The 26,394-nt window shown below is 41.3% G+C and overlaps 1 protein-coding gene and 1 long non-coding RNA gene across 4 annotated transcripts in view; both read left to right on the top strand.

Moving 5' to 3' along the window:
- LOC306962939 overlaps positions 1–26,394 on the top strand; it is a 935,443-nt gene that overhangs the window by 742,829 nt on the left and 166,220 nt on the right. The gene's annotated exons all lie outside the window — the stretch shown is intronic.
- Positions 1–26,394, top strand: part of glra1 (glycine receptor, alpha 1) — a 239,011-nt gene that overhangs the window by 163,331 nt on the left and 49,286 nt on the right. For all 3 annotated transcript variants that reach the window (XM_079556253.1, XM_079556251.1, XM_079556252.1), the window contains 2 exons: positions 4,347–4,429; positions 7,230–7,367. In XM_079556253.1, coding sequence (XP_079412379.1) covers positions 4,347–4,429; positions 7,230–7,367 — 221 coding nt within the window. The remainder of the gene's footprint in view (positions 1–4,346; positions 4,430–7,229; positions 7,368–26,394) is intronic.

The raw sequence follows: 26,394 nt of genomic DNA on the forward strand, positions 1-26,394 counted from the left end.
CCGAGAGGATCTTTTTCCTCACGTGATCAGATTTTTTTTCCATCATTTTTTTGTTGGGTGTTCAACTCATTTTGGTAGCTTTTTTGTCATTTTTTTGTTACATTTTGTCACATTTTTTCGTCATTTTTTTATCAATTTTTTGTCATTTTTTGGTTGCATTTTGGTCATTTTTTGTCACATTTTTGTCATTTTTTTGTCACATTTTTATCCAATTTTTATCAATTTTTTGTTATATTTTGGTCATTTTTTGTCGCATTTTTGTCATTTTTTCGTCCATTTTTTGTCAATTTCTTGTGACATTTTTGTGACATTTTTGCCACTTTTTCATCAATTTTTTTGTCATTTTTTGTCATTTTTTTAAATTTTTTTGTCAAATTTTTATCACATTTTTGTCATTTTTTCCATCAATTTTTTGTCGATTTCTTGTGACATTTTTGCCACTTTTTTGTCAACGTTTTCGTCACTTTTTTGTCACATTTCCATCATTCTTTTCGTCTCAGTTTTGTCGCTATTTTCACACCTTTTTTCCAGAAGCTTTTGGATTGGGGTAAAGCCAAACTGGAGAGAATCTGCTCGGTTCAGGTGGGAGTTAAGGGGTTAAGCTCGTCTAGTTTCCAAATTAAATCTCACCTTTTTGGTAAGATGTACTTTACTGTACCCATAGGGAAATGTGTGGACCCATGTGGAGATGTGGAGTTGGGCTGATGGTCAGAATCACCTGGAGGATTGACCTATTGTGCATGTTTTTGGTTGATGGGGTAAACCGGCGTACCCAGAGGAAACCCACCCAGACACGGGGAGAGAAGCAGACCTTATTAAAGCTTCTGCTCGATGACTGAGGTGCAAACCGAGTCCACGTGAGGGTCTGCTGAGAACGTTTCTTTAACATTATCTCCACTACATCTCCTCCTTTTGCTTCATTCTTCCTCACTTGACAACAGACTGATGGGCGAGCCGAGCCATCTCGCCGCGGGACATTAAAGCCAGAGTAAAGTGGGGCTGGTGAAATGGTGTTTACGTCTGTCTGATCCTTATCGCTCGCCGTAGCACCGAGAGGCGGCGGAGGAGAGCGGGCTGGAGATGGAGCTGATTACCGTCATTTAAAGGGAATGTGCGTTTACATCCAGGCCCAGATTACCGTCATTTAAAGGGAATGTGCGCTTTACATCCAGGCTGGGATTAAAGCTGAACATGTGGGAGCGGCGTCAGAAATGTTTAAGCTTCACCTCCACATCAGATCCATTATTTACGACTTTGTTTTGTGTCATTTTCATCACGTGACAAACCTGATCTCAGACGTGAAGGTAGTTGCAGATGTTTCACCTCCCACTCTGCAAAAGCAAGTTCAAAATAAGATGGTTTTACTTGGAAGTGAGTCAGTAATTAACCTCTTACCCCCAGTGTTAATTTCGTCAACTAAAATCTTAATTTTAGTCAAAGTGATCTTTTTGACGACTAAAATTGGACTAAAACTAAATTAAAAGTTTCTCATGGGACTAAAACTACGACTAAAATGTCCAGATATTTTAGTCGACTAAAATAAGACTAAATAAAAATGAAAAGGAGAGACTAAAATCATCCAAACTTGTATTGAGCGTCTGAAAGAGCCTCAGATCATGTAAATTAAAGGATCAGCTCTGAGCTTTGTTCATGTGGGAGCAGAAACATGAAGTCGAGGACCTGGATTAAACATGATTATAATGAATATTATCGTCAAAGACACACTACAAAAAGTAAATATCAAGCATTGGCTTAAATGACTTGAACCGAGAAAATGTTTCTTGTTTTTGTCGGTTTTCACTCGTTTAGACACTTTTCCTGATCGGACCAAGTTTACTTTGCTTGTTTGAGGACATTTCAGACCAGTTATAGGGTAAATCTCACTTGAAATAAGAAAGTGAAACTGCCAATGGGACAAGATCATTTTTCTTACCCCATTGGCAGAGAAAATAACGGGGAAATGTATTGAAACGAGTCAGAAACATCTCAGAACAAGTGAAATAATCTGGGTCAAATGCCCAACTAAATCTTAACTAGTGAAAACAACTACAATTTTGATTATTATGCTCAAATTGAGACATTTAAACTAATCTAGTAAATTACTTTTTGCAGTGCACAGAGCATCCTTTGCCTTCAGAGTTTCGATGCTTCCGTCTGGGCGTCGGTTTTTGAAAAGTTTCGTTCCCGCTGCCCTTTCCTTTATGAACAAGTCGGGATCAAATCACCCCTGACACGGGTTTTTTATCTTCGTTACTGTCAAGTGACTTAAACTTCAGTTGTTTTTGCACCAAAGGCACTTCCTGTTAGTATCTGGAGACTTACAAGCTTTATATTTAAATATGTGATGTTTTATCTTTGTATAATGTGTTTTAATGTGTCGACTAGTTCTCAGAATTGCAAGACGAATTTACCCACAGGTACAAATAAATTAACCTAACCTAACCTATTGTAAATGCTAAATCGACTAAATTAATCTTCATTTAGTCGACTAAATTGACTTGCAATTTTAGTCGACTAAAACTAGACTAAAATTGAAAAGTTTTTTTTTACTAAATCTCGACTAAAATTAAATGACATTTTAGTCAAAAGACTAAAACTAAAAGAAGATATGTTGTCAGAAAGAACCTCTTACCCCCCGGCTTAACCGCGCGCATTTTCTCCAGTTCGGCTTTACCCAAATCAACTGGAGAGCAACCAGTGTAACGCCACATTTGAAAGCTAAGACCTACAAAAGTGATCATAACGTTGACGTCACATTTCTAAGCATTTTTGTCGATTTTTGACACATTTTTTGGACACGCTAAAGAGGTTTAAGAGGTTAAAATGATCTGCCAGTGTAACTCTTTTTGCACTGAAAATAGTCAAATAACATGTTAACCTCTTAACTCCCACCTGAACATTTTCTCTAGTTTGGCTTTGCCCAAATCTAATCTATCTAATCTAGCTTCTGGAAAAAAATAGAGATGAAAACGAGATGTAAACAAGGATGAAAGAGAAACAAAAAAGATACATAAATGCCATAAAATACTTACAAGAAAGCTAAAAAAAAAAAAAAAGGTTTAAAAAGCAGACAAAATGGTTAAAAAAACAGAAAAAAGGTTAAAAAGCAAAAAAAAAGGTCTAAAAAGCAGAAAAAATGGTCAAAAAAGCAACTAAAACCCAACAAATAAGCTGCAAAAATGTGAAATAAATAGAGCAAAAAAGTGACACCGTGAAAACGACACAGTCTATATTACAAATAGGGCATAGAGGCCTATAGACTGTGAGCTCTCCAGTCTAGAAGCTTTCAGATTTGGGGAAAGCTGAACATGGAGAAAATGTGCTCGGTTATGGCGGGAGTTAAGAGGTTAATCCCTAAATACTATATTTTTAATGTAACAAAATGCAAATAAATCTGGGCATATTTCATGTGGAAACATTTGGAAACATTCACTCAAACATATTTGACACAAGGGGAAAGGTTTGAGCAAAAGATTGTTTCAAAAGTGAAAAACTTCAGCTGGAGAAATTAAGATTTTTCAATTTTGATTTAATCCAACTTAATGCCTTTCAATTACTTTTAAGGCCTTAATTTAACCTCTTAACCCCGACCTGAACCGAGCACATTTTCTACAGTTTGGCTTTACTCAAATCTTAAAGCTTCTCAAAATAGTGGCGAAAACAAGGATAGAAACACAACAAAAAAGTGACGAAAACGCTTCAGAAATGTGATGAAATGTTATAATCCCCTTTGTAGGTCTTAGCTTTCAAATGAGGCGTCATGCTGTTGCTCTGGCAGACGGTCTGTGATCTCGGCCCTGGTTCTCTGTAGCCTGTCCGTCCATGGGAGGGGATCTCTCCTTCTTTCTGCTGCCGGCGCTTCTGTTTGCCTGGATATTCGCCTGAACTTTACATTGTCATATTTACTGCTCTGTTTTATTGCCTTAATGTTCAGTGCAGCTGTGGGGCGACTCCCGTTGTGATATTGGGCTATACAAAACCATTGATTGATTGATTTAATAATAACTTATGGTTTTTAATGCCCCATGGAAACCTGTGAGACAAAAAGGTATTGCACAGGCAGATAGTTTGACTCAACAAGTTCAAATAACTTACACTAAGATCAAATATTCGTACGTCCTTTAGTTGAACTGGAAACTAAAGGTTTGCACCTCATTCCACATGAAACTAAAAAGTCAGAAAAGAAATAACAAGAGCAACACAAGAATAACTCTGCAGTTCGTGAAGTCGAGTTGTTTCAGGTTGTCCAAGTCTGATATTGTGTCTTTAGATGTTCTGTTCTGTCAAAGGCTCAGGATGTGACTTTTGTTCTCGCTGAACTCTTGTGTAAATGTGTTTTGTTGCAGAATCACCCTGGTGTTGGCCTGTCCCATGGACCTGAAGAACTTCCCCATGGACGTGCAGACCTGCATCATGCAGCTGGAGAGCTGTGAGTTCACCTACACCAGAACACAGACCCACAGACTCATCCATTTACTGTAAGACAGGGGTGGGCGAGTGTGCTCGGGAGGGTCGGGTTTCTTCATCTTCAGAAGATCAAGGGCCGGACCTGACAATTAAAGCAATTAGTAAAGCAAGTAAAGCATCACTTACTACATGTGCCAGTGTTGTTCATCAGACACACTGGAAATGTCCGTCTTAAATTAGAAAAATTATTAAAATTCGCTTATAAATAATAAATAATAACTTTTTTTTAATGTTAAATTTGAGTCTGTTTGAACTAATCTAAGATCAGATAAAAACACCAATGCCAATGGAACAAATAGAAATCCCCCAAATTAACTTTCTCTTGAAATGATACAAAATAACCTGAATTAAGAAAAAACTTGTGCTTGTTCCATTGGCAAGAATAGGTTATATCTGCTTTAAGGCGAGACACTGCAGGTGAATAGGGAAAAAATATATATTTACAGATATCAATTTGAAACTGTTGCTGTCGATCACTGACTGGCATAAATGTGAGAAAAAAATACATGGAAAGTTTTCTGTCATTTTGTCTTTTTATATCAGAACAAGGTGTTTTATGCCTAAAAATGCCCCAAATTTCCCATCTTTTGGGCGACGAAATCTGAATAATGGATAGAGCTACATTCAAATGTATTGTTTCATTTTATTGATGAATGAGTTGCCAAGACGTTTTCAGAGGGGATTTAGGATTTCTTGTTTAGTTTGAAAATAAGCTGTTTTTTAGTGGAAAAATGTGTAAAAATTTCATTTTTGCCTTATTTTTTGACATTCAAAACTCAATAAATGGGGCTTAAGGGATTAAATAATAAAAATTCCCTCTGAAAAAATCTTCCAAATATTGTTCAGTCCAAGGCTGGAAAATGTGAAGTCTTTGGGTCCGACTGACGTGGACATAGTGTCGCCACAATGACAGAAAAATGTGTTTTGAGAAAAAGGCCCTCGAAATTGTGTTCTCCCATATAAGTCTATGGGGGAACATTGAATCAGCGCAATATTTAAACATGTTATTGTGAAGATTAGGCATATTTTCTGTTTCCGTGTGAAAGCTTGTATGTTCAGAGACCAATGTGGCCCAAAACCTGAAAACTGAAAGAATTTAGATTTGCCTTTAGTGTCTCCCCTTAAGGCCAAACCAAATCTACTCAATCTTTAGATTCAATCTCTTAATTCAAGTAGATTTAAGTCATTTCTTAGTATTCTTAGAGCATTCTTTTAGGATTATAGTCTAAAAGGCTGCTCTGCCAAGACATTTTAAGGAATTGACAGTATTTTTCACATTTCTAGAGTACTTTAACAGGCATTTGATCTGATTTGGGTCATAATATTTCTCAAAATCATCTCGATGGCCAGAGTTTGATGATGGAGGGCCGGTTTTGGCCTCCGGGCCTGACGTTGCCTTCCCCTGCTGTAAGAGGAACAAACGTGGCACTATAGAAACAGATATGACCGACTGTACCACAGACGTATTACAAGAACGTGTCTAATGCTCACGGGAGGCTCCAAACAACTCCACCAGGACGTTCTTACAGTAAAAGGACTTTATTTAGGTGAGAACATGAGATAAAAACATCACATTTTGCCTGGTTGGATCTGGTCAAGGTTCCAACTAGAACTTTAATCTGTAGCAAGAAGAAATGGGTTGATTGAACCGTTTATTGAAAACAACAAAAGTGACGCAGAAGTTTAAGACCACATGCTTCAAAAGGCCAAATCTGCAAAAATCTAAAAAAAAAAAAAATCCCGTCCTGTGTTTGGGTTGTTGAGCTGAACAAGCAGAGCCTCTGAGGGACGCAGAAACAGTCATCTTGAATTTTCTGAAAAGATCCTGAGGGTTATGGAACAAAAGGTCAAGTGGAAGACCCAAAATAAAGTCACCAGCGCTGAGCCGGAGGATCCGATTGGCTGCGGGTCAAGACGATGGACGACCCTCGACCCAAAAGAAGCCGTTACTGGAGCAACTGAAGCCCGATCATCAGAGGCGACTGGAGAAACGTCTTCAAAGGCCTCGTCTCCTTCAACACTTGAGACAAAAGGTTTATAATGTCACTGGCATCACAAGCAGATCCACCTGAGATGTTTCCTCCGCCCCACAGAGAGGGGGCGCCGTAATGACCTTCAGTGGAACAGTGGAGCTTCAGAGCAGAGGTGTCTGAGCAGATGTTACAGAGAGCGAGGTCCTGGTCTGTAGGAACCTCTGGGTTTTTCAACAGGACAATGTCACAGTCCACAGTTTCCTCCAGGAGAACCACGTCACTCTTTTGGACCATCCTGTGTGATCTGTATCCAGATCTATATTCTATATCCAGATCTATATCCAGTTGAGAACCTGATGCTGAACCTTCTGACCAGCTGCTAAACCACCTCCTTTCGTTTAGTTGTTGTTTTCAATAAAAGGTTCATTCAGACTCACATTTCTTATTGTTCACATTGAAGGTCTTCTTGGAACATTGTCAAGATCTTTCACCTGGTCTTAAACCTTTGACCTGGACTGTTTAGTGTAGAAAAACACTTTTATCTTACGCAGCAGCATCAGTGAAGTCAGACTAATGAGAGTCCGGAGAAGCAGACGTATCTCTGCAGTGGCTCAGATTTGGAGATATCGATGTTCAGAGTCAGTCCTGATCAGACGAGAGCGAGTCCCAGAGAGAGGATCACAGACTCAGGTGGACTTCAGGTCAAGTACGCCACACTGTCCCCGGGATCAGAGCATTCATGTTTGTGTGTGTTTGACCTCTAACCTCTCTCTGTCTCTGTCTCCTCAGTCGGGTACACGATGAACGACCTGATCTTCGAGTGGGACGAGAAGGGGGCGGTGCAGGTGGCCGACGGACTCACGCTGCCGCAGTTCATCCTGAAGGAGGAGAAGGACCTGCGCTACTGCACCAAGCACTACAACACAGGTGAGCTTCAGTGTGGACGGGAGGAGCTGGGGGAGGTTCTCACAGGTGCTCCTCGTGTGTGTGGAGTGAGGACGACTGTGTTCGGCCTCTCACCATAACTGCTGTACAGAGGGGTGTGAAAGTTTAGAGCCTTGGATTTAGGAACTAGAGGAACTAACATCACAACAACTACAGTCTCACGTGTATTTGTCTCCCTTTATGATAAAAGTACTGTGTATTTGTCTCCCTTTATGATAAAAGTACTGTGTGTTTGTCTCCCTTTATGATAAAAGTACTGTGTGTTTGTCTCCCTTTATGATAAAAGTACTGTGTATTTGTCTCCCTTTATGATAAAAGTACTGTGCGTTTGTGTCGGTCCTGATAACTGGCTGTAGCTGATTGTCATTGTGGCACCTGTAGGTTTAGAAATGTCTCTATTATTAGCAATAGTAGAAAAGTCAGAGGGTGCTCACCGGGCAGTGCAGGAGCACGACTGGTCCACAAGGCGGTGCTGTTGCATTTAAGGAAGAGATCATGAGGTTTCTCTGATTTTGCTGGAGACCTGTCTGTTAGCTTTAGTGTCAGTGGTTGTTCTTCATCCTTCGTTGGATAGTTTCATATCTTAAACATCTCCCTCCACTGCAGACTGTGACTCCTTTAGCCTCGACCTGGAGGACATCACAGAGGTTTTGCTCCAGAAAGGTCACTGACATGCACGGGTGCCATCAGGGCTAGGGATGTCACGGTAACCGGTGTAGCGGTAAACCCCGGTAAAAATTTTGACGGTGAAAATGACCGTTTTGTTTTGTGTTTTTATTATTATCTCGGTGAATAACCGCGCCCGCGAACTTTCTCGAAGCTGGAATCATGTCCGACACGACAGCGCAGGATCTGTCAGCCTCAGAGCTCAGTTTGTGGAACGTGCAGGAAAAAGTGTCTCCAAATGCAGCAATACTTTGAACCTCTGACTCTCCTGCGTGACCGTCTCCCACAGCTCTATAGCAGTAAGCTAACGTTAGCGTTTTAGCTGAAATGCTGATGTGAGACTGAGGAAGAATGCAACGAGTCGCCCCATAATGCGGCTGCAGCGCCACCGCCAGCATAAGCCGTGTCCGGATACCTCCGCACGATGGCACAAACATTACGGGGCTCCCGGTGGCAGATTGCAATAGATTCACTCTCGTCGCAGTTTTATGAATTAATAATGATGGCATTTTCCCAAATCTGCAAAGCGAAAGCTCACTGGAAGGACAACAACAGTTTTCCTGATATAGACGGTTTATCTTCGTTTCTGATGCTATAATAGTCCATGTAATACCTCGAAACATCAACAACACATCGTCATAGTTCCTTTACTTTGATGTGAAAAGGCTTTGTCTGTATTTTTTTATGTAACAAGCACTGTTAAACTTTTTTTAAACGATTTTAGTTTGTGCAGGACTATCAATGCTTTCTGAACATATTAACACACATTTAAAAAAATGGAATAATAATCATATTTTCTAAAGATTGTGTTGTGGGCTGTGAGTTCCCGGTCGATGATTATTTACTGTGTTCAAACATGATGTAACGAGTTCAGAGGAGACGCCTGTGATCATGAAGGATTGATCGTTTGTCTTGAAGCTAAAGGCTAACATGCTATAAAACATGTTTAATAAAAGGCACTATTTCAAATTGTATAATGCATGAAGTTAATGTTAGCTTGTTTAGCTTCTAGACAAACTCACTGATCCTTATAAACATATATATTTACACTGTACAGCAACTCGTTCACCTGCAGTAGGTGATCATCTACCAGGAACTCTCTGTCCACCGCAGAGTCTGTAGGAAACACCATGATTCGATTGGGCTGAAGCTAATCTTAATGGAAATGAATACGAACAGGAAGTACTAGCGCCCACAACTTCAGCTTAGAGGAACTAGCGTAGCCACACTGTGCAACAAGCTAATTGATCTGTCCTGGGCTGCCTCATTAGCATTAGCATTAGCATTAGCGAGCCCTCCAGGCCTGAGGCAGAGGTTGCTGAACACGGGGATCAGGTGAAATCTCACACCTGTAAACAGTGTTGAAATGTAAGAAAAGCTGATTAAAAAGTGTCTGACCGGTTCTGTATAAAAGAACGCACTTTGTATCACGTTTTAAAATGACAAAAGTTGTTCAAATCCGGCCTCAGACATTTTGACAGAGTAAATGGTGAAACTCGTCGACTCAGCTCCTGGTTTTGGCCTTTGATTCATCTTGAGCAGGAGATGCCTAAAGCTTATTAAGTTCCTATTTCTGCTGTTCAAAGCAGTTTTGATCTCGCATTAACTTCACTGCAGATCAAACAGGTTCAGGTTATGCTCACAGAAGACACTGTATCGACAATATCGTGCTGAAGATACCAGACATGTTCAGAACTGTCAAAGTTTGGATGAAAATGCTCCTCCTGAACGTCCTGAAGAGGCTCGAGCTTCCTTTGTTCTGTGAAATCTATCATAAAGTTGTGGGTTTCCTAAACTTTCTCCCTGCGGTAGATCCAGTCCGAGTGCAGCACACGCCGGGTTCACAGAGCGGCATAAATTTGGGCTTGAATTTCCCCCAAAAAAGTCTGAAGAAATGCCAAAGCGGAGGAATAAATCCCCCAAATGTCGCAGAGTTTTGGCAGATCCATAAAAGTTTCATCCTCTCGGAGTCAGAGGAAAACAAGCTGAGGATACGTTCATAAATATCAGCTGCAACTTCACGAGGACCAGGGTGAGAGGAGAACACGAGCTACAGAGCGACGACGCTTTGAGTCACGATCACCTTCAAAATGTCATTGAAACGGCCAAAAAATTTACACAAACGATGGGAATGTTTCTCTTCATCGTCGGCTGTAAATGTCACGGTGAGTCAGAGCGAATAAAGTCGATATTTAAACAAATGAAGCCGCAGTCGAGAGAAAGTCAGTGTTACTGGTTTCATAACACAGGCCTTTATGAAGCAGAGGAACCACAGAACATTAGGAAGTAACTCAATATGTTTTTATATTTCAGATGAAACAACACGGTGGAGCCATGTGGTGATAATAGACAAGGCAGGTTTATTTGTGGAGCTCAATTCATACACAAGGCCATTCGAAGTGCTTCACAGTGGCAGAAAATCACAAGAAAACAGATCAAATCATCAACATCAAAATGAATCAATTACAGTAAAAGGCAGGAGTGCAGATACAATACTTACAGTCATATTCACGAGTAAAAGAACTGTTTTCAGCCTGGATTTGAACGTTGTCAGAGCTGAGGCCTGTCTCACATCCTCGTGAAGACTGTTCCAGATTTTAGCTTTAGCCTCAGCCTGTTTCTGGAACACCAGGAGGCCCCTCCCTGTGATGGTTCATACGGCTGTAACAAGCAGAGCTGTTTAAATTCTATTCTCTGAGTGACAGGAAGCCAGTGCAGAGACCGGAGCACTGGACTAATATTGTATTATACCATGTTCTGGGTGAATACTGGATCCTGATTGGCTGGAGCATTATTTTGGTATAACCGCACACGTAGTCCGGTAGTTAAATCACTGGGATATCGCTCCGCTGTGGCGTCGCCATAGCATATTTGTCTGGATTAGTAAAGTCAAACATAAAAGTTTGAGTTGGGGGGGCCCAGGTGTGAGCGACTCCACCGCAGTTGTTTCCATAAACAGTTGAGCTGGTTGAGCTAGCTAGCTTTAGCTTCAGGTTAAACGTTGTAAAAGGTAAATAACTCCTGCCCACGAGTGCCGCATATCGTGTTTACTTCCAGGGAAAAGTGTTTCCGGGTTAGTCCTGTTGTGTTGTGATTCTGTGCTGATGTTGTGTCGTTGAGCCTGACTGAGATCCTCGTAATAGCTGCGGAGAATGACTCGCTCTGAGACCAGCCTTCAGTGACCGGCTAATAACCCACACAAAATAGTCCCGTAGTCTGGCAGATTTAGTGAGTTTAGTCAATGAAAAACACATTTATTATAAATGTTACGTTTGTGGGACCCTGGTATAAGCGGATTAAACAACTCGGAGCCGCGTTAGACGTTATAATGCAGGAGGAACAACACTGTGTCGTGGTGTTATAACCGTCTTATGCGGCTCCTCGTTGTTTAATCCTTACGTATTTCCTGGTTCTGTCTATGGATAAGTCTCTCCAAGTCTGGTTTTGACAGTATTCCGCTGCGATGTTGATGTGTCTGTTTGAGTTCAGGTCTGAGTCCAGGATCACTCCGAGATTTGGAATCTGATTTTTTGGTTTTAGAGAGACTCGAAGTCTGTCTCGCTAAGTTTTCCCCGTCTGTAGCTTTGTGAAGGTCCATCTGTTTGTCTCTCAGACGGACCCGCGTGAGCTCTCGACTCTTTTCTTCGACATGTTCCTCATGTGGGAGTTTTACATTTTCGTTTGTTGTCGATGCAAAACGATCCCACGCCTCAGACTTTGCTTGTGTGGAGTTATTCAGCTCCTCCTCTTCACCTGTGTAGTTTCCATGACAGCGTTTCTCATTGACTCACTCGTCATCAATGTAATGAATGAGGGAGTGGGGCCCCCTTGTGGTGTAACCCATCGTTTTCCACACTGAGATCTGTTCTTACCTGAGCTTAGACGAGTTGATCCGTACCTGTCTGGTCTTTGTGCGTGTGGAGGAGCTCGGTCGCTTCTAACTTCACCCCGGTTTGGAGCTATAGGAATACAATGGGAGAGGCCAAATGCTAACAACATCTTTGATCGTTTTGCGTGACTGAGCGCACACACAAAGACCAGACAGGTGCACATGAACTCGTCTAAGCTCAGGTAAGAACATATCTGAGTATAGGAACACGGTGGCCTGTCCCTTTAAGAGGGAGCAGAGGTTTTCTGGTGATTATCTAGAAATTATCTTCAAGCGCGCTGGTCACGATGAATGATTAATTGCTGCATTTTTTATTGTGATGAACAGTATTATTGTTTATCGTCCCACCCCCACAACAGAGACAATAATATTCTTCCTTTTCCATACATAGACATCATTTCAGATCATAAAACGTAAGCTATGAGGTACGCTAAAGAATGTTTGTGGGGGATATCGCTGGTCAAAGCTCAAGCGTTAGACCGGTTTAACCTCTTAACTTCCACCTGGACCGAGCACATTTTCTCCAGCTTTATCCAAATCCAAAAGCTACTGGAAAAAAAGGTGTGAAAATAGCAACAAATTGAGACGAAAACAAGGATGAAAATGTGAAAAAGTGAGAAAAAATTGACGAAAAAGTGACAAAAAAATGACAAAAAAATGACAAAAAAATTGACGAAAAAATTACAAAAAAATTACAAAAAAATTACCAAAAAATTGACCAAAAAATTGACCAAAAAATTACCAAAAAATTACAAAAAAATTACAAAAAAATTACAAAAAAAATATTTAAAAAATGACAAAAATGGACACAAATTTGACACAAATTTGACAAAAAAGTGAGAAAAATTTGATGAAAAATTGAGAAAAAATGGACGAAAAAGTGACGAAAAAGTGACAAAAAAATTACAAAAAAATGACGAAAAAGTGACAAAAAAGTGACAAAAAAATTACAAAAAATTGACGAAAAAATTACCAAAAAATTACAAAAAAATTTACGAAAAAGTGACAAAAAAATTACAAAAAAATTACAAAAAAATATTTAAAAAATGACAAAAATGGACACAAATTTGACAAAAAAGTGAGAAAAATTTGATGAAAAATTGAGAAAAAATGGATGAAAAAATTACAAAAAAATTACAAAAAAATTACAAAAAAATTACAAAAAAATTACAAAAAAATTACAAAAAAATTACAAAAAAATTACAAAAAAATTACAAAAAAATTACAAAAATATTACAAAAAAATTACAAAAAAATTACAAAAAAATTACAAAAAATTGACGAAAAAGTGACAAAAAATTACAAAAAAATTACAAATAATTTACTAAAAAATTACAAAAAAATTACAAAAAAATTATTTTAAAAAGGACAAAAATGGACACAAATTTGACAAAGAAAGTGAGAAAAATTTGATGAAAAATTGAGAAAAAATGGACAAAAAAGTGACAAAAAAAGGGACATAAAATGGACCCAAAAAAAATGGAAAAAATTGACGAAAAAGTGACAAAAAAGTCACTTAAATTTGACAAAAAAGACATGACTGCCCAACAAAAAAAGTGATGAAAAAAAATCTGATGATGTGAGGAAAAAGATCAATTTACTTTTGTAGGTCTTAGCTTTCAAATGAGGTGCTACACTGGCCTACAGGATTTGGGTAAAGCTGAACTGGAGAAAATGCTCTGGGTTCAGGCGGGAGTTAAGAGGTTAAGTGTGAGAAAGACACTTTGAGAGGAACAGACTTTGTTGTGCAGAGGCCAACAGGGTTCAGCCATTTGTCTTTCACTTTCCCGCTGAAGTAAAGCGGCGCCATTTCCAACTAAACACACTCCATTTCTCCATTTACTGCTCGGAAATTGCCGGATTTTTTTCCTCTGAACGATCACACGATTTCACTTTCCCGACGCCGGGCAAGTGCAGCATCCAAAGGTAGTTTACAGAGGCTGACGGAGAGGCTCGCTCTGGTAAAAATATATCCAGGCACTTCTCATGTGAAATAGAGCGGATTTACATTTTAAGATATATATTTTTAATTCATGCAGTCCTTATGTATGATGAGTTAGTGGTGCTAGGCTAGTGCTAGGCTAGTGCATGTCTATGGTAACTAGTAGCCTGCATTAACCCCTTAACTCCCACCTGAACCGAGCACATTTTCTCCAGTTTGGCTTTACCCCAATCCAAAAGCTTCTGGAAAAAAGCTGTGAAAATAGCAACACATTATGGAAATGTGACAAAAAAGTGAGAAAACATTGACAAAGAAGTAATGAAAAATTGATCAAAAAGTGGCAAAAATTTAACAAAAAATGACCAAAATGTGATTTTAAAAAAATTACGAAAAAATAAAAAAAAAATGTGACAAAAAATGAAGAAAAAATGAAGAAAAAATTACAAAAAAAATTACAAAAAATGTGATAAAAATTGACGAACAAATGACAAAAATGTGATAAAAATTGACAAAAAACTGACAAAGTTACAAAAATGAGTTGAATACCCAACAAAAAAAATATGGAAAAAAAAATCTGATGACGTGAGGAAAAAGATCCTCTCGGTTCAGGTGGGAGTTAAGAGGTTAAAAACCTCTTCATAATCATGGGCTCGTCCTCCAAACGTTGCCATATCTGATTTGTAGAAAGCTCCTTTGTGAATTCCACGTGTAGTAATGTCGACCGCAGGTAAACAAACTACTGTAGATCCGGTAACCGAGCAGATCACTCCGCCGCTGCGTAGCTACAACCAGGAAGCTGCTCAAATATAAGTTCTTTAACCCCTTAACCCCCGCCTGAACTGAACACATTTTCTCCAGTTTGGCTTTACCCAAATCCAAAAGCTTCTGGAAAAAAGGTGTGAAAATAGCGACAAATGATGGAAATGTGACAAAAAAGTGATGAAAAAATTGATGAAAAAGTGGCAAAAATGTCACAAAAATGTCACAAGAAATTGACAAAAAATTGCCAAAAAAAATTACAAAAATTTGACAAAAAATTACAAAAAATGGCGACAATAACGTGCCGAAAACGCATAATAAAAGCAATGAAAAACAACCAAAACATGACACAAAAGCGACAAAAAGTGACCCAAAAATGTGACAAGAATGCAACTAAAAAGTGACAAAAACGTGGTGAAAACACGACAGGAAAGCCACAAAAAAGCGTTGAAAAAGCAACAAAAACACCACAAATACGCTTCTAAAAAGTGACATAAACATGGCAAGGAGACAATAACGTTTTGTCGGTCTTAGCTTTTAAATGAGGCATTACTCTGTTGCTCTCCGGTCGAAAGGTTTAGATTTGGGTACAGCCGAACCGGAGAGAATGCGCACAGGTGAGGCGGGGAGTCAAGAGATTAAAATGCAAAATGGTTCAGTCGACACAGACGTTTCTATGGGTAGTCAAGTGATTTGCCTCAGGTGCACTGTGCTCGGGTCAGACTGTTTTAATGCAGGCTACTAGTTACCATAGACATGCACTAGCCTAGCACTAGCCTAGCCTTCAGATAAGACTGCGTTATGTGTGAACAGTTGAAAAAAACACATCCATCTATACACAATCCACAACATGACACTTTCCATTCCAGCTCGTCGTGAAAGTGTCCAACCACACATTTGAGGAGGATTATTTTTCTCATTAATAAACCCCCCGTCCCGGCCCCTACGGTGAGTGACAGCGGCGTCCCTCCCGCTCAGACCCTCTCTTCACGTCTGTAAGTCTGATTGGTTTGGACTGGGGCCATCACTCACCGTGACGTCCGCTGTCACTGTCAAAGACAAACGAGCGAGCTCCTCCGGGGCGGCCTTCACACCGCTCTGAACCGGCTCTCCGACGCACCGCGGGCACCCGAACGCACCGTGAGCTACGACGCTCCCCGAGGCTCCATGAGCTCGGATGCAGCCTGCGTGGGCCCCTATGCCGCAGCTGGGCGGAGTCCTTTGTTTTGCCTTAGTCAATGGGCTGGTTCTGATGGGAAAGCGCCTTTAATGGACGGATCTCGCTTTTATCTCCAACATCTTCTCAGTCCTGACATCTGGTCCAAAGCGGAAAAGCTTTAGAATCTACAGAACAGCTTGTAGTTGGAGTCATTGAGCGTGTTGTGGTTAAAGGAACAGGCCAGCGTTCTTCCACACTGAGATCTGTTCTTTCCTGAGCTGAGTTGATTCGTACCTGTCTGGTCTTTGTGCCCGTGGAAGAGCTCGGTCGCTTCAAACTTCACCCCCTGTAAAGGTTTTAAACTACCCCCCATTTCAGGCTACCCCCCGGTAATTTGAAATCAGTTTCAAGTTACTCCCGGGGGTAAGATGAACGCGATTTCAAGCTACCCCCCTTGATTTCAGATTACCCCCCTCTCAACTGCTTTCTTCATCTATAAGATACCTTACAGGAACCGCTGGAGCCGTAACCTTAAGGATAGTGGAGTTTACGAGCTAAAGCTAACCTTACCTTAGCCCTAAACTTAAGGATAGTGGAGTTTACGAACTAAAGCTAACCTTACCTTAGCCCTAAACTTAAGGATAGTGGAGTTTACGAACTAAAGCTAACCTTACCTTAGCCCTAAACTTAAGGATAGTGGAGTTTACAAACTAAAGCTAACCTTACCTTAGCCCTAAACTTAAGGATAGTGGAGTTTACAAACTAAAGCTAACCTTACCTTAGCCCTAAACTTAAGGATAGTGGAGTTTACAAACTAAAGCTAACCTTACCTTAGCCCTAAACTTAAGGATAGTGGAGTTTACAAACTAAAGCTAACCTTACCTTAGCCCTAACCTTAAGGATAGTGGAGTTTACAAACTAAAGCTAACCTTACCTTAGCCCTAAACTTAAGGATAGTGGAGTTTACAAACTAAAGCTAACCTTACCTTAGCCCTAAACTTAAGGATAGTGGAGTTTACGAGCTAAAGCTAACCTTACCAGATGAAAAGTTACGAGAGTTGTAGCTATTATTAGCAATTAACATCTGGGCATTTTCTATTTAACACAGCCGTGCCAAACAAACAATACATATTGCAACAGGGGTAATCTGAAATCAGGGGGGGTAACTTGAAATCAGTTTCAGGTTACCCCCGGGGGGTAATTTGAAATCGATTTCAAGTTACCCCCCGGTAGTCTGAAATCAATTTCAAAGTACCGGGGGGTAAGGTGAATGGGGGGTAGTTTGAAATCGCTACACCGCGTTTGGAGCCATAGGAATATACAGGGAGAGGCCTAATGCTAACAACATCTTTAGGCGGTTACTGAGAGCACACACAACGACCAGACAGGTGCACAGCTCAGGTAAGAACATCTCTCAGTGCGGGAAAACGGTGGCCTGTTCCTTTAAACACAATGAGGCCGATATACGAGACCAGGAGAAATGACCTTAATCAGCTGATGCAGAGGAAACGAGGGGAGGAGGAGACGAACCTGGATAATATAAAGTGTGAATGAACAAGCCACTCTGGGCTAATTTGCATCGGTTGTCCCACACTCACCCTGACCTGTTGTACATGTTTTTAGTAGAGGAAACCAGAGTACCCGGAGGTAACCTACGCAGACACGGGAAGAACATTCAAACTCCACACAGAAAGGCCCTGTTTCAGGTGGGAATCGAACCTGGGACCTTCGAGCTAGGGCGATATATCGATATTTAAAGGGGCTAGACGCAAGTTAGCCATTTTATACTCACTACTGCCACCCCAGGTCATACGCGTAACTGCAGCTTCTATATTAAGCTCGTGCATGACGGCACTTCGGACCCGAATTAACACGTTTTTGAGTGACAGGGTAGTTGTGGTGAACAGGTCTGAGCTCATTCTACACATTAGGACATGGAGGAACATGTGGGGGAGGAAAACACTAACATTTTTAAACTCTGTATAGTCCCTTTAAGATATATCGATACATTTTTAAATGAGATATGGAATTAGACCATATCGTGTATATCGGGATATTTCAAATTCAGATCAGCTATTAAGTTAACAAAAAGAAACACATAATCGCATTCTTAAACTGAGTCCTTTATTTGTTTTCTATTAATATATAAATGCTGCCCTATTTTATTTTCGAGGCTATTTTTCTTTTTGTATTGTATTTAAATGTGCAGCTTACGGAGCTTTGTTATACAGTGTTTATGTTCACATTTTATAGTGAGTTTTCAATAAAGCTGCTCGTATTTGGCTTTGGCTTTACAGTTCCTTTCACAGCTCTCACTTTGAGGAAAAAATATCGGCACATATATCGTATATCGATATTCAACCAAAATATGTGGGGATATGACTTCTGGCCCGTATCGCCCAGCCCTATGTCGAGCTGTGAAGCACGAGCACTAACTGCTGTGCCACAAAAACATCCAGTGCGTATATTCATTCTTTGTGCAAAAGAGGGTTGAAAGTAGGAGCAGTTCGGCCCGAGGTCGACGCCGTCACACCAGGCCCGCCCCGTCCTAGAGTGACCGCGCCGAGAGGCTCCGGTTTCAGCCTCTGAGCGGGTCTGCAGACCGGCCTGAGGTTCACACTGACCACCAACCACAGCCTGTGTGGAGTTTAGTCAGTTTCATTCAAAAAAGGAAAATACAAAATATGAATGAATAGTTTTTTATGATTGTGTCTCGCATACACACTGAATGCCCTGCGCTAACAGGCTTATAACACACCAATAACAGTACATACACTTATTATAATAATAGACAAGTCTGCCCAGGCTTTACAAACTAAAGAAGCCAATTCAAACACATTAGAATTAAACAACCATTTCATCTTGTCATCACTGATCCAAAACATTTCAGGCTTTTGAACCAACAATTGACCAAACAGTACATTTCTAAGATCATCGTAACTCACACAATCAGATTGGGATGAAGGTTGACAATCGGCTCTGGCACAGGTTTCACTCATCATCTGATCACGTCGGGATTTTTGCTTAACTTCTCTGGGGAAACCGTGCCCTGAGAGACGATAAAGTCTCATGGATCTGCTATGGTCAGACTGGAGCTGCAGGAGGAGACAGGACGACGAGCGTGAGTCCATGTGACCTGACACTCCCTCACATTTTTGTCTCGTCAACGTAAGCTCCTAAACGTCCGTCATGTTTTAGTGTTTCGAACTCGTCACTGTTGTCACCCTTCCCCGCCGCGGAGCCTCGTGACGTCTGCTGTCGCTCCCCTCTCCCCGCTCGCCGTCCCGCGCTCGCCCGCCTGATTGTATTCTTTGCCTCAGAGGGTCCCGCTCGAGCAGAAATTTTGAATGAAGGTGTCGATTGATTCAGATTTATTACTCTGTCTCTCTCGCTCTCGTTCCCTCTCTCTCTCTCTCGCAGCAGAAAGGAAAAGGCCACGTTTGAAATACTAATTACAGTGTGGTGCAATGCAGAGCCTTTGTTTCGATGTGTCTCTGAAGCTGCCTCTAAACCCAGGCTCTGAGCTCAGACCTATCCATCATCCGGACAGCCTTCAATACTCGCTACCAAACACCCGCAACAGGAAACTCACACTCTCACCAGCACATTGTGGCGGTTATCTTTCCTGTAAGGTTCAGCGGTGGAGGTGGCGGGCGACTTTATTTATTTTATTGTTGAGTTGGGGAGTTCGTCATCTGCATTTGACCCATCCTTCAGGACCGCTGGGGTTAAAGCTGTCAGGAGCAGAGGTGATTCATGGGCAGGAGTTCAGAGCAGAACTATTAGTCCATTGTGCATGTCTTGGGCTGACGGGGGGAGGCCTGTCCTTGGTCTGCAGATCATGGTTGGATTAACATGAGGCGCTAAAGGACTTCATGTTTTTACAGACTGAGATATGTTCTTACCTGAGCTTAGACGGGTTGATTTGTAGCTGTCTGGTCTTTACACGTGCCCTCAGTCACGTAAACACAGTTAGCGTTAGCATTTAGCCTCTCCCAGCATAGGTATAGCTCCAAACTGAGGTGAAGTTAGTTGCTTCCAAGCTCTTTCCCGATTTAAATATGGTTACATGAGCCTTTACACGATCCAAGTATAGTCACACAAAATTAAACATGTCGATTTTCTAGGTGGATAAAAAGGGGAACTATATTGCAGGGTGTAGTAATATTACTATGCCTTGTTTCCCTTTTGGAGCTATACCTATGCTGGGAGAGGCTAAATGCTAACACTGTCTGTGCTCTGTTTACGTGACTGTGGACACGTGTAAAGACCAGACTGCTACACATCAACTCGTCTAAGCTCAGGTTAGAACATATCTCAGTATTTATAAACGGTGGCCTGTTCCACTAAAGTTAAAGTTAGCTTCATGTTAAAGTGTGGCGCCACACTGTACCAAAGTGGCGTCTTACAAACATTGTTAACGTGGCTATAATTCTGAATGCTGGAACATGTTGATTATGTTCATGTTCATATGTTTGCAGTGTCATAACTACATCTCTGACGTTTATAACAAACCAAACCTTTCGGTAGAAAATTGAACAAGTTATGGTTATTTAAAAGTACATGCACCATAAACACAGTGTTACGAGTGAGCGAGCTCCCTGTGGCAAGATGGCCGCCGTGTGCGGACGTCGACCTCCATTGGCCAGCAGCGCGTACGAGACATCCAGCCTTTATTATATGATCTCTATGGTTGAGATCATATGCTGAACCTGCTGAAAGCTGATTGGCTGCCTCTACAAGAAGTGTAAAAACAGTTCCTCCTCTTGATGCTCCTGCTGTGTCTGTGAGAGCAGCATTAGCATTAGCATTAGCTGCTGTCTCAGTCAAGCTACAAAAGGAAACTGAAGCTACTGAGACCATTATGACAGAGATGATTTATTTCAGTCATGGGTGACATGACTTGTACTTTTGAGGATAAGAGTCAAAAATGTTTTAAGGCGTTAGCTCCTCCTGCTTTAGCTGCTGTTAGCCACATACAGCTACATCATGACACAAGCACAGCTCAGAGAAAACCCATATGTGAACCTCTTTGTTTAGTCCTAGTTTAGACCTGGTTTAGTTCCCGGGGGAAATGTAGTGTTCACTGTGAGTGCAGGTTTATGCAGCTTCGTGATAAGGAAAGGAAAATATCCTGAGCTTCCCCTGTTTGACAGACCCCCCAGCTTTGGTCCATCGGTACCTGAACACCCCTGTATGTTTCTGCAGCACTCACATGTCGTCACATATGGACTGTATCCTTTATTGTCTCGTGTTGTCGCTTTAAAAATCAAATGCAAAGAGGCAAAATCACGTGGGATCCCGATTGAATGATGCTTTTTAAATAAATTATTCCCCCCCCCCCAGGTTCAGGCTCGTCCAAGTCCAGTTTTGGCCCTGACTGTGCCACTCCACTTCCACTGTAAACACCGTAAATCTCCCCCTCACATGAGAAGGCACTACGGCTGAATCACCTGATCGCACAGAAATACGGACGAGCCTTAAGAGCTCTGCCCGAGTGTCACGTTGTAAATCATGCCCTGCCCCCCCCCCCCCCCCCCTCGCCTCTCTCTTTAATCAATTGTGTACTCAGAAGTCCCCTCCGTTCAGTCTCTCTCCTGTTATCTTTTCAAACCTTTCATTTCTTCACTCGCTCTCTTTCTCCGTCCGCTTTCATTTTTCATCCAAAGTCTAATAGGAACGGCGCCGTTTTGCATTGATCTGTTTTGATGAAATGGATTGGCAGCCATCTTGTTTGGCCTCACGCACCGCGGAGGACAGGCGCACACACACACACACACACACACACACACACACACACACACACACACACACTGGACCGCAATGTAAATAGGCTTCACTGCAGCGGGACCTAATCCAATTACGGCCGCGGGACTCTCTCGGTGCCCATTTCAATATTGCCTTTTGTTAGTTCACTTTTGCGTGCGCTGAAACTAATTATTCCGCGAGCTGCCATTAGAGTCTCTGAGAGTGTGGAATCATTGGTCAAGTTGAATGCTTTTCAATGCTCTGCGGAAACACTCGAACGCAACGATAAAGATGATCTGTAGGAAGATGGTGAAGAATTCATAATATTGGTCGTGTTGGGCTGTGGATCTGAGGGAACAGAATCGCTGCACATAGGCCGATCCAAAGACCAAGGCCAAATGAAAGAGGCGATGGAACGAGAAGATCCAAATAGCAGATCCAAAGAGAAGATCCAAAGAGAAGATCCAAAAGAAGATCCAAAGAGAAGATCCAAAGAGACGATCCAAAGAGAAGATCCAAAGAGACGATCCAAAGAGACGATCCAAAGAGATGATCCAAAGAGACGATCCAAAGAGACGATCCAAAGAGACGATCCAAAGAGAAGATCCAAAGAGCAGATCCAAAGAGAAGATCCAAAGAGATGATCCAAAGAGACGATCCCAAGAGACGATCCCAAGAGACGATCCCAAGAGACGATCCCAAGAGACGATCCAAAGAGACGATCCCAAGAGAAGATCCCAAGAGACGATCCAAAGAGACGATCCAAAGAGAAGATCCAAAGAGAAGATCCAAAGAGCAGATCCAAAGAGCAGATCCAAAGAGATGATCCAAAGAGATGATCCCAAGAGACGATCCCAAGAGAAGATCCAAAGAGCAGATCCAAAGAGAAGATCTCAAGAGACGATCCAAAGAGACGATCCAAAGAGAAGATCCAAAGAGCAGATCCAAAGAGCAGATCCAAAGAGAAGATCCAAAGAGCAGATCCAAAGAGACGATCCAAAGAGACGATCCAAAGAGACGATCAAAAGAGACGATCCAAAGAGCAGATCCAAAGAGATGATCCAAAGAGCAGATCCAAAGAGCAGATCCAAAGAGATGATCCAAAGAGCAGAGCCAAAGAGACGATCCAAAGAGAAGATCCAAAGAGAAGATCCAAAGAGCAGATCCAAAGAGCAGATCCAAAGAGACGATCCCAAGAGATTATCCAAAGAGACGCTCCAAAGAGACGATCCCAAGAAATGATCCCAAGAAATGATCCCAAGAGATGATCCAAAGAGAAGATCCAAAGAGAAGATCCCAAGAAATAATCCCAAGAAATGATCCAAAGAGAATATCCCAAGAGACGATCCCAAGAGACGATCCCAAGAAACGATCCCAAGAGACGATCCAAAGAGACGATCCAAAGAGACGATCCAAAGACACGATCGAAACAGACGATCCCAAGAGATGATCCAAAGAGAAATACAAAGAGACGATCAAAAGAGACGATCCCAAGAAATAATCCCAAGAAATGATCCAAAGAGAATATCCCAAGAGACGATCTAAAGGGAAATCCAAGGAGACGATCGAAAGAGACGATCGAAAGAGACGATCGAAAGAGACGATCGAAAGAGACGATCGAAAGAGACAATCCCAAGAGACGATCCCAAGAGACGATCCCAAGAGACGATCCAAAGAGAAGATCCAAAGAGAAGATCCAAAGAGACAATCCAAAGAGACGATCCAAAGATATGATCCAAATATGTGACCTTGGTGCGGCTCCTGTAATTCTCCGGAGCTGCCGACCTTGGCACAGCCTAGTTTCAGTTAATTTTTCTTTTTATAGGTGTAGAAAGGACTTAGAACATCTTTTCTTAGATAAATGCGCGCTGTATAACCTGGCGTTTGGAGTATTTGTCTGACGAGACTTTATATTTCTCTCCAGTCACACTCATTGCCAGATCCTGTGGACAAAACCATCTTGCACTAAACCTATAAGGACTGTCTGTCTGATCTTACTGTGCCGACCTCCCTTTACCTCCCTGTAGCTCGTACCTGAGTGTTTTGAACCGAGACTTCCCCTGGAGGACTTTAGCTTTGTGCCGCGGTCTGTCAGACTCGACTCCTCCCCTGTCCAGAGCAGGGGTTTATCTGTCCGAACACACTGATGGTTCTTATTCTCTCTGAGTGGAGCGGGTGTGCGAGGCTGCCCACCGTGACGCCGGCGTTCTGCTCGGCTGCAGCGTGTTGGAGACGGAAAAACAGAAACAACAGTAACGCGATCTGGACGCCGATGGTTCCAGTTTGTGCAGCTTGTGTTTGGAAGTGCTGCGGTCTGTGAGTGATAAACAATCCTTTTAACCTCTTTACCCCCACCTGAACCGAGCACATTGTCTCCAGTTATTATCCAGGCTTTACCCAAATCTAAAAGCTTCCTGAAGAAAACGTCAAAATGGGGATGAAAACGAGATAGCAACGATAAAGTGTCAACAACAGTGCACAGAAACACGAGAAAGAAATCTTAGATCAGTTTTGTAGTTCTTAGCTTTCAAAAGAGATGCATAATGAGTTTGTTACCACCTTGAAGCCTTTGATAACATTACAGAAGAAAGCAATAAGAGCCGTTCATAAAGCCCATGGGAGAGACTCACTAGGCAATTATTCAGAACATCACATTGCTAAAGGAACCCGACCTTATAAAAGCCCAAACACTCACAGTAATGTACAAGTAACTGTACAAACACTTTTCTCATTTAAATCACACTTTCGTCTCCGACACAAACTTAACTTCATCCTTCCTTTTGCCAGAACCACCCAGAAGCAGACGGGGCTGGAGTCAAAGTGTGGAACTCCATGAAATACAATTTTAAAAAATTCCACTTATGTTTTTCAGTTTAAATGAATATTTAAAGTGACTATACAGAGTTTAAACATGTTAAAACTAAGTATTTTCCTCCCCCTACATGTTCCTCCATGTCCTGATGAGCTCAGACCTGCTCTTCGGGTCTGAAGTGCCGTCATGCACAAGCTTAATATAGAACCTGCAGTTACACATATGACCTGAGGCAGCAGTAGTGAGTATAAAATGGCCAACTTGCATCTAGCCCCTTTAAGGAAACATTAATTACATCACATGAACCGGAAATTCAATGAAAAATCAGAAAGACTATTTTTATTGGCGTCCATACCCTGCTTGAAGTTGCTAGTTTGCTAGTTTGTTGCTAGTTTGCTGCTAATGTGTTGCTAGTTTGTTGCTAGTTTGTTGCTAGTTTGTTGCTAATTTGTTGCTAGTTTGTTGCTAGTTTGTTGCTAGTTTGTTGCTAATTTGTTTGCTAGTTTGCTGCTAATGTGTTGCTAGTTTGCTAGTTTGTTGCTAGTTTGTTGCTATTTTGTTGCTAGTTTGTTGCTAGTTTGTTGCTAGTCGTGTGATTTTTTGTGTGACTGACGTGTTGCTACTTCAGACCATTTTGAAACTGTTGTTTGTTTCTTTTGGAGAAAGAGGCACATGATATAAGTTTGTCTTTTTGCTCCTTTTCAATAATCTGAGGAGGAAAGATTTTTGTCGGATCAGTATAATTTTATAACCTGGCTAACGCCATGCTGCTGTGTGCGCTCGAATCATTTGGAACTGCACAGCAGCCTTAGCATTAGCATTAGCATTTCTATCTTATGTTAGATTAGAAAAAGACAACTTAAATCCAACATAAAGAAACTTCATTCAAGCAAAGTCATTTGTTTCATTTAAGACATCTTTCCAGTGTAAGATTAAAGAGGTTGAATACTGATTAAGTTTTTGATTAAAACAGCCTTTAAAATGTACTTCTTTGTTTTTCTGAACATTTAAACCGTACTGTAAAGCTCTTTATTATTATATTTCATCATATCATCATTATTTTCCTGTATTTAGGCTCTGTCTCTCACCTGGAGTCTGATTTAACGCGACATTATTCGGGTTTTCATTGTCGGCTTCACGAGCAGAAAAAGGACAAACATCTGGTTTTCACAAAGTCACGTGATCATTTTCCTCTTCACTCCCTCGTCTCAAAAGCCCGGCCTAACTGTCCACACGTTTTCCACTTTCAGACGTTGTTTTCAGCAGCTGCGTGGTGGATTATGTGGAGACAAATAAACAAAGTCCTCTTATCCGTCCACCTCTCTGACACGAGCCGCTCAGAGCGTAAACACTGTCCTCGCTCCTTTCACTGGACAAGGACGAACGGCGCCGCCGGCTCTGCCACAAAAACACATCACGACAGGCTCACAGTGAACGCCACAGGACACGGGTGCTCAACGCGGGGCTCGGGACCCTCTGAGGGACGGCGCTCGCTTTTATGTTTTATATTACACGACTGTGGGTCTATTTCCACGAGCGGCGGATCTTTATTATTATTAAAAACACGCACGATAATCACACTCAGCGTCTAACGGGAGAAAAGAGTTAAATCACACAAATTAAGAATGTTTGTCCTTCATTTGAGTCACTTTGACGTGTTCAGTACAAAATCTACAGTGAAACAAATATTTTTGGACAGAAAATAGCAACAAAACCCATGTTATTTCAGGTATATAGAGATGAGATTTATTATCTGACTTTAAGTGCAATGTTTTTTTAATTTAACACAGTGAGTGCCAAAAACGGAAACACTTTTTATGGAAACACTTTTTATTATTATTACAAAACTATACACTCTATGTGTGATTTTTGTAGCTTTGTGATGAACAGAAGTGAAATAAATGACCATCAACAACTTCAAAAAGTCACATCTGGACATTAAATATATTATTGTGTTTCTTTTCTTTTCTCTTTTTTAGTCCGACGGGGTTGTGTAGTGAACAGCTATAAAGCCGACACTTCTCTCTCGCTCTCT

This window comes from Gobius niger (assembly GCF_951799975.1).
Source record: "Gobius niger genome assembly, chromosome: 5".
Classification (NCBI taxonomy): domain Eukaryota; kingdom Metazoa; phylum Chordata; class Actinopteri; order Gobiiformes; family Gobiidae; genus Gobius; species Gobius niger.